The following is a 12,414-nucleotide window of genomic DNA, read 5'->3' on the forward strand; positions in this document are numbered from 1 at the left end:
TTGGTATTACTCTTAATGGAGTGCTTTGTGAGGGTTTAGTTGCATAAACATTGCCCAGCAAGAACCAACCAAGGGTCACTAAGAATGGAAGACAGTTCTCATGCCCTCCTTGAGGCTTCTTCCCACCAGGCTATTTAAAAGCCTCCCTCCAGGAGGATCTCGATTCAGCAATCATCCTCTGGGTACAGACAGTCAGCCAATTACAAATCTAACCAATTATTCCTGCATCCAGCACACATTTCTCCACCTGCTCCATGGGGCACAGGGCTCTCATTAGAAAATTGGTCAAATGTCTATTAAAATCTAGAGAGCTGCTACCACATTTTCTATGCCTGGTTAGTCTACTAAATGAAATAAAGTTAGCCTGATGTGACTCATTTTTAGTGGCCAAGAAGATGCGAGAAGCTCAATTTGTTCTGTTAGTCTCAAAATGCAAAGAAGTAGATATCTACTCAGTTTAAGAAATCTCTTTCCAAGAGTCAGAGCTGCACAAAGTGGAATGCACTGTATGGAGTAGAGCGAGTGTCCTGTCAGTGGGGGTATTCAAGTGCAGGTTGGATGATGGCATGCTGGGTACACTGTAGGATGGGTGGTTGCACCAGACCTAGGTTGAACTTCAAGGCCCCTTCCAACTGAGCTGGCCAGGAATCCCAAAGACTGACACATTCTAGTTCTTCCATTGCTGATTCGGTATAAAATCATTTCCTTTTTCTATGTTTCTTACGCAAGTACAAATATTCATTTAGTATTTTACTTTGTGCAAAGCATTCTTATTTGAAAAATAAGGATGGAAATGCCAACCAAGTTATCAACGGAGTCTGAAAAATAATGAGTATAATGATCTCAAAGTCATTAAATAATAAATAGCAACACGCAAAATATGATGTCCACAACTGCCTTTACTCATGATTACAGGTACTAGATGATAAGACATTAGATGTGAAACCCAAAGTTTCCTTAATACCAAAGACATGAATCCCTGTCCAGTAGACTGAAGTCTTCTATCTTTCCCACGCGAAGACCCTGAACATCTGAGAGTCTCATGCATGGCTCAGGAGTAGTGATTTCAAATTAGATCTCAAAGAGTCTTGACACCACATGATCCAGCAATTCTACTTCTAAGTATATACCCCCAAAAAGTGAAAGCAGGGACTTGAACAGATACTTGTGCACCCAAGTTCACAGCAGCATTATTTGCAGTAGCCAAAAGGGAGAAGGAACCCAAGTGTCCATTGACAGGTGTCTGGATAAATAAAATGTGGTCTATCCATACAATGAAATAGTATTCAGCCTTAAAAGGGAAGGAAATTCTGACACATGCGACAACATGGATGAACCTTGAAGACATTACGCTAAGTGAAAAAGCCAGTCACAAAATGACAAACATTGCATGATTCCACTTATATGAGGTTCCTAGAGCAGTCAAATTCACGGAGACAGAGAGTAGAATGGTGTTGGTCAGGGGTTCGGGGGAGGAGGAGGGAATGGGGAGTCATTATTTAATGGGTACCGAGTTTCAGTTTGGGGAGATGAAAAAGTTCTGGAGGTAAATAGTGGTGATGGTTGCACGACAACCTGAATGTACTTAATGCCACTGAACTGTACACTTAAAACTGATTACAGTGGTAAATTTTGTATTATGTATATTTTAGCACAGTAAAAAAAAAAGCCTTGCCAATATTTTGCAAGTTGATGGTACCTGCATGTTTCTACCCTCCTCCCTTTGAGAAAATATTCAGATAGATTTGGATGGATTGCTTTAGGGGAAGAAATTGATATAAAAAGTGGTGCTTTTTGAACACTACTTACATATTTTAAATTATACTATTTGTTCAGGAACATAAAGCTCTATTATGTACATTTTGGCTTAATCATAAATTAATCATGCTCTCTATATTACATTGACTAGTCTACTTTTTTAGACAATAATTGCACATTTACAAATTGGATTAGCATTCAGATATGCTTTTGGTTAAAAATAGAGCCTGAAATTTAAGGAACTGAGTATCTTTTATTTCATTTCTTGCAAGTTTATGAGAAGTGGAAAATTTTTTTTCAATCTCTCAACTTCACAGCAGCAGCCAGGCTGATTTGGCTAGAAGCTGAGGCAATGCCTCATTAATCACTAACAGGATCCCTGCCTTGATTCTGAGCTTCTGCCTCCATCCTGCGTTTCTGTCATTTTAACTGGACCCCGTTTCCCAGTTCTTGCTCTTGTCCCTGCCACAGATCTGGAGCACTCCCAAGTGTCTCAGTTCTTACAACTGGGCTTTGCCTCATTTCCTCCTCGCACAGCTTTCCAAGTGCTCCTGGTGTCTCCTTCTCTTGCCAGTCCCCTCCCCAGGTCTGGCTCCCTGCCCTGCCCCCAAGCATAGTAGGAAGGGGGTTCCTCTTCTAGGGGACACATCTCCCTGATGCTGGCTGCCCAGAGCCCTCTGATTGCCCAGCACTCTCCTCTGCCCACGCAGGGGGGCGGCCCACTTCTGGACTCTGACAGGGTCCAGACACAGCTGCACTGCTGGGCTCTGTGCCTTGTTGATGAGACCTCACAGCTGGACCAGTCCTCTCCTGACTCCAGCCAGACCTCCTCTCCCAGTCCCCCTGCACTGCAGAATCTACTTCCAGGGTCTCTTTGCCTGCACCATCCTGGGGCTTGTCATTCTCCACATCCCAAAGATTCTGGGATAGGAGACATACTGAGCCACAGTATGGGGGTGAGGGTGAGGCTCGGGGAACTGGGGCTGGGAGTGGAAATCTGGTGACCCCAGCGAGGGAAGGAGTTCTGCAGAGGGAGGAAGGAGAGTGGATAGGATAAGAGTTTTCCTCCAGGCCTCATCCCGGGAAGGCAGCAGCATCCCCACCTATTCTAGTCCCACCGGTCTCCTCCTTCCCTTAACTCACGCTGTAGGTCTTGTCTGCATCACACTCTGGGCCCACTGTGGTCATATAACACCTTGTATGGTGACTGAGCTGCTCTGTGTGGCTTGTGTCCCCCACCAACTTCCAGTGGAAGCTTGGGGCCAAGGCTTGAATTTTTTATGCACTATAAAACTTAGCTCAAACATGTGGCATATGCTCAATAAATACCAATTTAAAGTCGTTGAAGCCACTATCATCCCTTACAAGAACGTACTCAGCACTAGGCAATTTGCTAAATGGTTTATATGGATTTAGTCTTCAAGATAATGCTGCGAAGTAGGCAGTATTATCATCCCCTATTACAGCTGAGGAAACTGAGGCATAAATAACTTGTCCAAGACCACCCAGTGAAAAAGCAGAGCAGCTGGAATTTGAACGGAGGCCAAGGCCGCCCCTTGGCAGCACATGGCCTCCCCTTTGATGGAGAGAACTGACTCATCAGCCCAGCAGCCACGAGTCCCCAGCCATTACCACAGCCCAGGCCACTAGTTTATAGTTCAGAACATTCAGGAGGGAAGGGAGACTAGAAACAGAGCGGTCCATTCATTCGTTCACTTATTCTCTCAATAAACAACTGTGCTGTGTGTGGATATGAAGCTGTCTGGCTCACATCTTTGCACATCTTTCCTCCTCCCGAACCCCCAATGTCACCCTCTCTGCTTGGTGAATGATGGCTGTATTGTCAACACTGAGCCAAGATAATCTTCTCCTCCAGGAGGGACCTTGTCTTATTCATTGCTATTGGCACGTGGTTAGGGCTCCAGCAATGCGTGTTTTCGACTTAATGTGCCCCTTACAATTCCATAGTCCACCCCTGCCTCCAGCTCTGGTGTTTGTAAGCTGTGGATATTTAGGGATTGAAGAGTAAGCTTATGTTTCAGGAGGTTTTGGGGGATGCTTTTAAAAACACTGTGCAGGTATATCCTGCTTTACATAATAGATGCATTTTAGAAAGGTTTTGGGTATAGGAACTTTTTATGAATTGAAATCCTATTGTCTCATTGATGCATATTTCAGAGGTGACATTCTAAATTGCTATTAGTTTTCACTTTTAAAATATGCTGGGCCCTAATACTTTAAAAACAAGCTTCTCTCAGGTGAACCTTTCTATAGGAGAGGTTCCATACACAATCCCTTAAGCGCTCTGACAGACCTTTACATTCGAAAGAACGCTTTTGGAATCCTTTTACAAAACTAGTGATCACCTTTATCAATCTTTGTGGTTAGGTTTCGGGAGCTAAAGCTAACTCCGATTCGTATGTGTATAGCTAAAATCAAATAGAACTCAATAGCTCAAACAAAAAATGATCAGTTCTCAGCAAACTGCCCTCCACCTACCCCTCCTCACCCAGGAGCAGCCACACTCAACTCCTTTTGGCTCAGCGATTTTCCTGTACTTGTGTGGAGTCAGAGCTGAAGCCCACAAGCCACAAAGCTTCAATGAAAATATTTCTGAAGCCCTATTAATACTGATGGGAACAGCCAGGCTGAGCCAGCATGAAGTAAGATGGTTTGATTGTCAGCATGCTCAGCAGATGCTAGAAGAACTCTCCCCCATGTGGTCTCTGTTAAAAGATACTTTCATCAAATGCCTTGAAGGATGAAGTTGAGCTAGAGTGGGCTACGATCTTAGGACAAGTTAAGAAAGCCTGACAAAGGAGGAACAGGACCCAGAGGTATTAGACTGCCCAGCGCACAATCCCATGCTGCGCTATGCTTGGGAGATTGCCATGGCCCCACAGCCCATAGTAGTAGCACCAAAAATAAATTTTTTTTGTGCATAACTTACTTGTGCATGTTTTTTTATCTGGGTTAAGAGCAAATCCTTTAGGACACCGGCAAAAGTAGGAGCTGTCAGCATTTACACACTCATGTTCACATCCGTGGTTTTCTGAGGCACAGTAGTCCACAGCTGTAAAGATTAAAACACAGAGTTTAAGTAGAAACACAAACAGAGGTAAAGGAAATGGTAGAATGGAAGCATACTTATAATAGATATAAATAAGGATTACTATTGTTTCCCAAAACCAGAGTATGGATAAACAAATACAAATTCAAGGCCTCCCTCCCTCCAAAAAAAAAAATCAGGAGTCTAGATCATGCAATTTATGTCAGAAGAAAACTAAAGAACATGCAAACAATTGTATTTCTAAGTTAAAGAAATGCAAATCAAAACAATCACAGGATACATTTACACCCAGTAAACTGCAAAAATAAAGACAAGATAAAACCCAATGGTGGAAAAGTGGCACGGAAACAGTTATTAATGATGAGTGGCACTAGAAATTGATAAAAATCCTTTTGGAAGGACATTTGACAATGTTCACTCTGGAAGTGTGACCCAAAGAAATCATTGAAAAAAGAGGAAAATGAACCATATGGAATAAGCTATTTAGAGCAGTATTATTCACTGTGACAGGAAAATTCTGGAAAATAAGATGAACATTTAATAAGGGTAAATGATTTCGTGACATAAGAAAATGCACTGGCCTATTTCTCATTAATTCTACAAATATTTACTGAGCACTGACTCTGAGCCTGGCACTGCTTTAGGCACTAAGGACAGAGCAAGTAAGAAGACAGACAACAACTTCAGTCCTCCAGGAGCTTCTGTTTGGATGGTGGTGCTGAGCAAAAAATAAAATAAGTAAATAGTATAGTCTCTTAGAAGGTGGAGAGTGTTCTGGAGAAAAATAAAATGGTGAAAAGGAATAGAGACTGTGGGGATGTGGGAAGGAGGGTGTGGTGCGACGGAAGTGGTAGGAAAGGCCTCCCAAGAAGGTGGTCATTGGGCAGAGGCTTGACTGAGGTATGAACCATGAGGATATCTGGGAGGGAGCATCTGGGTAAAAGGAACAGCAAGTGCAAAGTCAGGAGGTAGGCATATGTCTAGTGTGCTGGAGGATCAGCAAGGAGGACAGGTGGCTGGAGCAGAGAGAGAGGTGGGAGAGGAGAATGGGTGCAGATCAGGAGGGACCAGGGGCCACTGCAAGGACTTGAGCTTTTACTCTGAGTGAGTAGGAAGTCATTGGAGGGTTCTAAACAAAGGAATCACGAATAGGCCATAGAGAGCAAATGCAACAGTAGAAAACCATTTAGGAGGCTATCACAATAATCCCAGTGAGGAATGGTGGGGGTTTAAACCAGGATGGTGTGGGAAAGAGGGCGGGGGAGGGGAGTGGTGTTCTGGGTGTTCTGGGCTAAGCCCCTCAAGAGATATGTTGAAGTCCTAATCCTGGTACCTGTGAATGTGACCCTATTTGGAAATAGGGTCTTTACAGATAAAATCAAGTTAACATGAGGTCATTAGGCTGGGCCCTAATCCAGTACGACTGGTGAACCTTTAAGAAGGGGAGAATGCCGTGTGCATACACAGACACACACGGAGAGGACCGTGTGAAGACAGGTTGGAGAGATGCAGCTGCAAGCTGAGGAAGCCAAGGATCGACAGCCACCACCAGAAGCAAGGAAGCATCCTCTCCTACAAGTTTCAGAGGGAGCATGGCTCTGCCGGCACCTCGATTGCAGACTTCTAGCCTCAGAACTATGAAGCAATCAGTTTCTGTTGTTTTACGTCGTCCAGTTTGTGGTACTTTGGAACGGAAGCCCTAGGAAACTAATACATTTGGTATAGGTTGAAGGTGAAGGCAACAGGATTCCTGTCGGATTAGAAGTGAGCAAGAGAAAAAGAGAGGGATTGAGGCTGACTCCGGGGACTTTGGTGAGCAACTGACAGGATGGAGCTGCTGTTAACCAAGATGGGGAAGACGCAGGTGGAACAGGTTTTGAGGGGGAAGATCAGTATTTTGGGCATTAGGCAGTCATCAACATTATAATTATGATAATTGTAAATACGAAGACAAATAAAATTTAGTGAAAAAATAGATCTCAAAAATGTACATTTACAGTGATTATATCCAGGTAAAATATAGCTGTAAGGGAAAGCCTGGAAAATACAAATGAAAATGCTTATTGTGTAAAGGAGGTAGAATAATGAATGATTTTTTTTTCCTTTAAAAAGTGTTTCCCTCTATAATGTTTTAGGATATTTTAATATCATAAACTAGTAAATAATAACAAGGAAATGGAATCTGAAAAATTAATACCCATGTATAACTGAAAAAAAGCAAAACTGGGGCCAGCCCGGTGGTGTAGTAGTTAAGTTCGTGGGCTCCACTTCGGTGGCCCAGGGTTCATGGGTTCAGATCTCGGGTGCAGACCTACACACCACTCATCAAGCCATGCTGTGGAAGTGTCCCACATACAAAATAGAGGAAGATTTGCACAGATGTTAGCTCAGGGATGATCTTCCTCACCAAAAAAAAAGCAAAACCATCCATTGAGAAGATAATGACATACTTAACATAGTGATCAAAAGATTCAAAGCGAAAAGCTAAAGATTTTTCAAGGGTAATAACCTGCTGTTTTTCTCTTGCTCTTAGGCTTCATTAAGTTTCCATCTAAAGTATCATTTGTGTGTGTGTGTGTGTGTGTGTGTGTGTGTGTAAGATTGGCCTGAGCTAACATCTGTGCCAATCTTCCTCTATTTTGTATATGGGACACTGCCACAGCCTGGCTTGAAGAGCAGTGTGTAGGTCCAGGCCCCAGATCCGAACTGGCAAATGCCAAGCCACCAAAGTGGAGCACGCAAACTTAACCACTATGCCACTGGGCCATCCCCTGAAGTATCATTTTTATAACTTTACCTCCCTAAAGAGTGCTAGTAGCACCTAATATTTGTGGGTTTAATACACAAATCATTATGGTGGGAATAGGGCATTCGCATAGTCTTGGGATCTGAATGTCATACGACATTAGCCAGTTGCTGGAGTTGAGTCATAACTTAAAGATTGAGCTAGCAATGAATCCTTCTAAAAGTTAATTTCTCATCTTTCAAGAATGAATGGATGATTGAACAAATAACTGGGGACACTGAGATCAAGGATACCAAGTCCTGGCACATGCCACAGTCTGCATGTCACAGGAATTGGCCATGCTGTGGCCCACAGTGGCCTGTGTTAGCAGTCAATACTCCCCACCTCCAACTTCCTCATGCTGGGCCTGATCCGCCATCTTGAAAATTTCCCAGCCCCCGATATGGGTGTGTGCCGTCAGTCAATCCTACTCCTGGCCACCCACTTCTTAGTATCCCCTCCAAAGAGAAGAGCTGCTAATCTGACTTCCAAGTTCTAGGACATGGACAGTACCACAATCATGAGTGGGCAGGTCACTGTACCTAAAAGACAGAAACTCAGATTCTACCTCTCTCTTGAACTTTCTTTTGCATACCATGGGGTGTAATCTATGAACCCAGCCATCTCTATCCCTTAGAGAGATATCTGAGTATGCTGGCCCCACATTAGACTAGGGAGAGGTTGGAGGCTTTGCCTAGGCCTAAAGTTTAAGCCACATACTCCAAACTCACCTTTTTCCAGAATGCTTTATAATGGAATATCCAGTGCTGGATCAGGTGTTAATAAAGTTGTACAGAAGAAGCTCTTTTAATTGACCTTCACTTAACCAGCTCCTGATCAAGCAATGCTTTTCATTCCCTCTGAAAAGATGGGACCTCAAACCCAGAGCATGCTAAATGCTCAAGGCTGTTAGAACACGTGCACTTCAGGACACCTGTGGGCTTCTCTCTTGGCTGGGTTGTACACTTGTAAAGCAGCCTAGGTGGAACACCTGTGCTCTAGAACACCTATGTACTTCTCCTATTGGCCAACTGTATGCTTATAAAGCATTGGTTCTCAAAGTGTGGTCCGTGAACCACATAGCTGCATCAACCATGCTTGGGAACTTGTTAGTAATACAAATTCTCAGGTCTCACTCCAGACCTACTGAATCAGAAACTCTGGGTGTGGAGCTAGGAATATGTTTTAATAAGCTGTCCAGGTAACTCTGATGCCTGCTAAAATTTGAGAACTGCTATTAAAAAGCATCAAAGTTGGGGGCCAGCCTGGTGGCGCAGCGGTTAAGTTTGCGTGTTCTGCTTCTCGGCAGCCCGGGGTTTGCCGGTTCGGATCCTGGGTACGGACATGGCACCGCTTGGCATGCCATGCTGTGGAAGGCGTCCCATGTATAAAGTAGAGGAAGATGGGCACAGATGTTAGCTCAGGGCCAGGCTTCCTCAGCAAAAAAGAGGAGGACTGGCAGTAGTTAGGTCAGGGCTAATCTTCCTCAAAAAAAAAAAAAGCATCAAAGTTGTTTGTGTTTCCAAACTTATACATGCCATTTGTACATATTATTACAATTTATTTAAACACTATAAAAAAACAATAAAATATAGCACTAAATCAATTGAGTTTTTTAAAAATAAAAACTAAGTTGAAAGCTTTGGAAAGACTTAGTTAAGGCAATTTCCTAACCAAAATTGCTGTAGAACCAGGCATGGATGAAACAAGTGTCAAAGCTTGGGGAAAATTTCATAAAAATTTACAAGGGCTCTGCCCTTAGATTGCTTTACAGAAGTCTTCAAATTCTTGCTCCAATTTAAAGAAACCAAAACTGAAAATCATAGACAACACATTATGGGTATGGTATACTCGAGAAAGATTTTTAAAACTCATATTCTTTTTCAAATGAACTTAAAATTAGTCATTTTTCAAAGAGTAATTAAAAGTAATTTTTCTTAAAAGTATATTTAAGTGTTTTAAGTAAAAACAAAATGGTTAAGATAGGTTTGGATATGTAGTTTTTTATGATTCCACTCTTTGGATGACATTTTCCTTTAATCAGGCAAAACAGGCCCAATCTCACGGGACAAGAGGGTTCTCCTGGACGTCGATTTCCATGCTGGCTTTGTTCTTTGTGTGCACAGTTCTCTGGGAACTGAAGGGGAGAGGAGAGATTGGCAAGGCAGGATTCAAGCATTCCTGGGTCCCGCGACACATGCCTGTAAAACCCCAAGGTGTCAAATCCCACCTTGATTTGAGGGCTGCCCGCTGGCTCACTGCCAGGCTGCTGGCGACAGCAGATGAGGCCATTGGTACAGCGTTAGACGTGGAGGAGTCCACTTCCAGTCATGTGAACCCAAAAGCTTTTTAAGGCCAGGAGAGTTCCAGTCCGTTCAACTCTGACATCCTTTGCCACGTGTTTTGGGTTCTTTGCATAACTTCCTTGGTTGCAAAATTGTACTTGTAAAAAGAGAGGCCAAAGTTAGGGGACAGAGGTGTGGATGTGACCTCTGTGTGTCACTCAGAGATGGCTGTGTTCTTCCAAGTCCTCATTTGCTTCAACAAAATCCTTTTCCAGGCATTTTCCCTGAAATTTCTACACTCTCCTTTACAAACAGAAAGGGTAATTCCCTGGCTGTAGCTCTTCGGCCCTCCAGATCACAAAGTGCTAAGATCTCAGAGTCAGAAAACAGTCTTGCCATGTTCAGTCACTGCCTAAAACGTGAGAAATCGCTTAGGTGTCTCCAAGGATAAAGGAAGCTTTGGTGCAAGGTAATAAAGGTTAAGATTGATGGTCTCTGATTTATAATCTGGTCACATTCCAAGGTTTCTCAGTAGGGATCAGTCTGCAAGGGGATGGCATTAGTAGAAACTGGATATTTTAAAGAGGAGCGTTTGGGTTTTAAAGTTTGTTGATGACAGAGTAAGAAAAACCAAATTTGTCATTTAGAGAAATGGTAGAACCAATTTACTTGCGGAGTATATATTATACTACACATAGAGTCAGATTCATAAAACCTCTCCTCCCCAGGGCACGATTGTATTTCAAAACTCAGAGAAACTATTTTATTGATTTTGACAATAATAGGGAAGTGTTCTTGGCTAAATTTTGTCTCCCCCACCCCAAATTCATATGTTGGAGTCTAAACCCCCAGTTGGTCAGAATGTGACTGTATTTGGGGATAGGAACTTTAAAGAGGTGATTAAGCTAAGATGAGGCCATCAGGGTGGATCCTAATCCAATCCGACTGTTGTCTTAGAAGAAGAGGAAATTTGGATACAAAAAGGGGACCAGGGATGTGCATGCACAGAGGAAAGACCACGTGAAGAGCAGCAGGAAGGCGGCCACCTGCAAGTCAAGGAGAGAGGCCTCTGAAGAAACAACCCTGCTCGCACCTTGATCCCAGCCTCCAGAGAGCGAGAAAATAAATTTTTGCTGTTCAAGCCACTCAGTCTGTGGTATTTTGCTATGGTAGCCCCAGTAAACTAAGACAGGAGAAATCCAATACTTAACATCTTCAGGGGCTGGGGAAGATCATGCTTGAAACATGCTAAGTTAGCTGATGAATTAAAAATCTGACCTTTCAATAGAAAAATCAATCCTCCCATCCCTTGTTCCCAACTTAAATATCAACCATCCCCTCCTCACTGAGGGTAACTGATACAGGAGAATATAGAGAAGAGCTTTGATGGCAGTGGTAATCCCATGCTAAATCCCCATGCTGCATATCATTCTGAGTATGGACCTCAACATGATCTTTTGATCAACATATTATGAAATGCAAGCATTCATAAGAAGAAAAAAATTCATAAAGGATATAGAGATTCAGATTCAATTAATGTATGTCAGTTGCCCATGTATTGGACATCATAATGAGAGTAATAATATTAACCAACATTTATCTAGCACTGTTCTAAGCACTTTACATATATTAACGCACTTAACCCTCACAACAACCCAGTGAGGTAGGTATTATTATTATCCTCAATTTACAGATGAAGCCAATGAAACAGAGAGAGGTTAAAAGACTTATAAAATGTGGATAACAATAGTATCTACCTCATAGGGTTGTTGCAATTATATGTAAAATATTTCAAACAGGGCCTAGGACTTAGCAACATTCAATCAATGTGGTTTATTGTATTTTTATCACACTGCCTCCCTAATCAGATAAGGTTGAATTTGAGGGTAAAGAGATATCTTAGTGCCATTCATTTGTTTCATAGCTATCTATTGAGCAATTACTATGTGTCAGGCATTGTGCTATACCCCCAGAAGGTAATGATAAACAAATAGCATACTAAGATGTGTTAGAAGAAAGGCAGGCAGGAGAAGCCAGGCTTGTAGCAGCGATTATCTCCAGGAAATGAAATTGAGGAGGAATGACTTTCAGGTTTTGACTTTATACACGTCTGCACACTGACTTTTTTTAATAAGCAAAAATTGATTTTGTAATTCAAAAACCACTCAAGGGGAAAAGATCTTTAAAAAAAACATGAATACTTGAGATTATCACCAATCACTCAACCTCAGTCAATGATTCAAGAAAACATATTTCAAGTCCACTCTATGACAGATGAAAAGTACAGTAAGTGGCTTCTGCCCCCAAAGGTTTACAATCTGCTTGGGCAGTTAAGATGCAAACAAGACCAAAGTTACCCCAAAAGACAAGGCAGTTGGTAAAAACCAGGTGAGCAAGTACAGCAGAAAATTCAACCTCAAAGACAGAGATATATGGTCTTTGAAAAACATGCAGTTTTGGATAGAAATTAACACAACTTTAGTGGAGGCTGATGAATTACAAATAAGGGGCCTCAA

At 42.4% G+C, this 12,414-nt stretch overlaps 1 protein-coding gene across 3 annotated transcripts in view; it reads right to left on the reverse strand.

Moving 5' to 3' along the window:
• Positions 1-12,414, reverse strand: part of MATN2 (matrilin 2) — a 138,712-nt gene that overhangs the window by 41,434 nt on the left and 84,864 nt on the right. For all 3 annotated transcript variants that reach the window (XM_046642407.1, XM_046642406.1, XM_046642405.1), the window contains exon 6: positions 4,709-4,831. In XM_046642407.1, coding sequence (XP_046498363.1) covers positions 4,709-4,831 — 123 coding nt within the window. The remainder of the gene's footprint in view (positions 1-4,708; positions 4,832-12,414) is intronic.

The sequence above is a fragment of the Equus quagga genome, chromosome 16 (genome assembly GCF_021613505.1).
Source record: "Equus quagga isolate Etosha38 chromosome 16, UCLA_HA_Equagga_1.0, whole genome shotgun sequence".
In the NCBI taxonomy this organism is placed as follows: domain Eukaryota; kingdom Metazoa; phylum Chordata; class Mammalia; order Perissodactyla; family Equidae; genus Equus; species Equus quagga.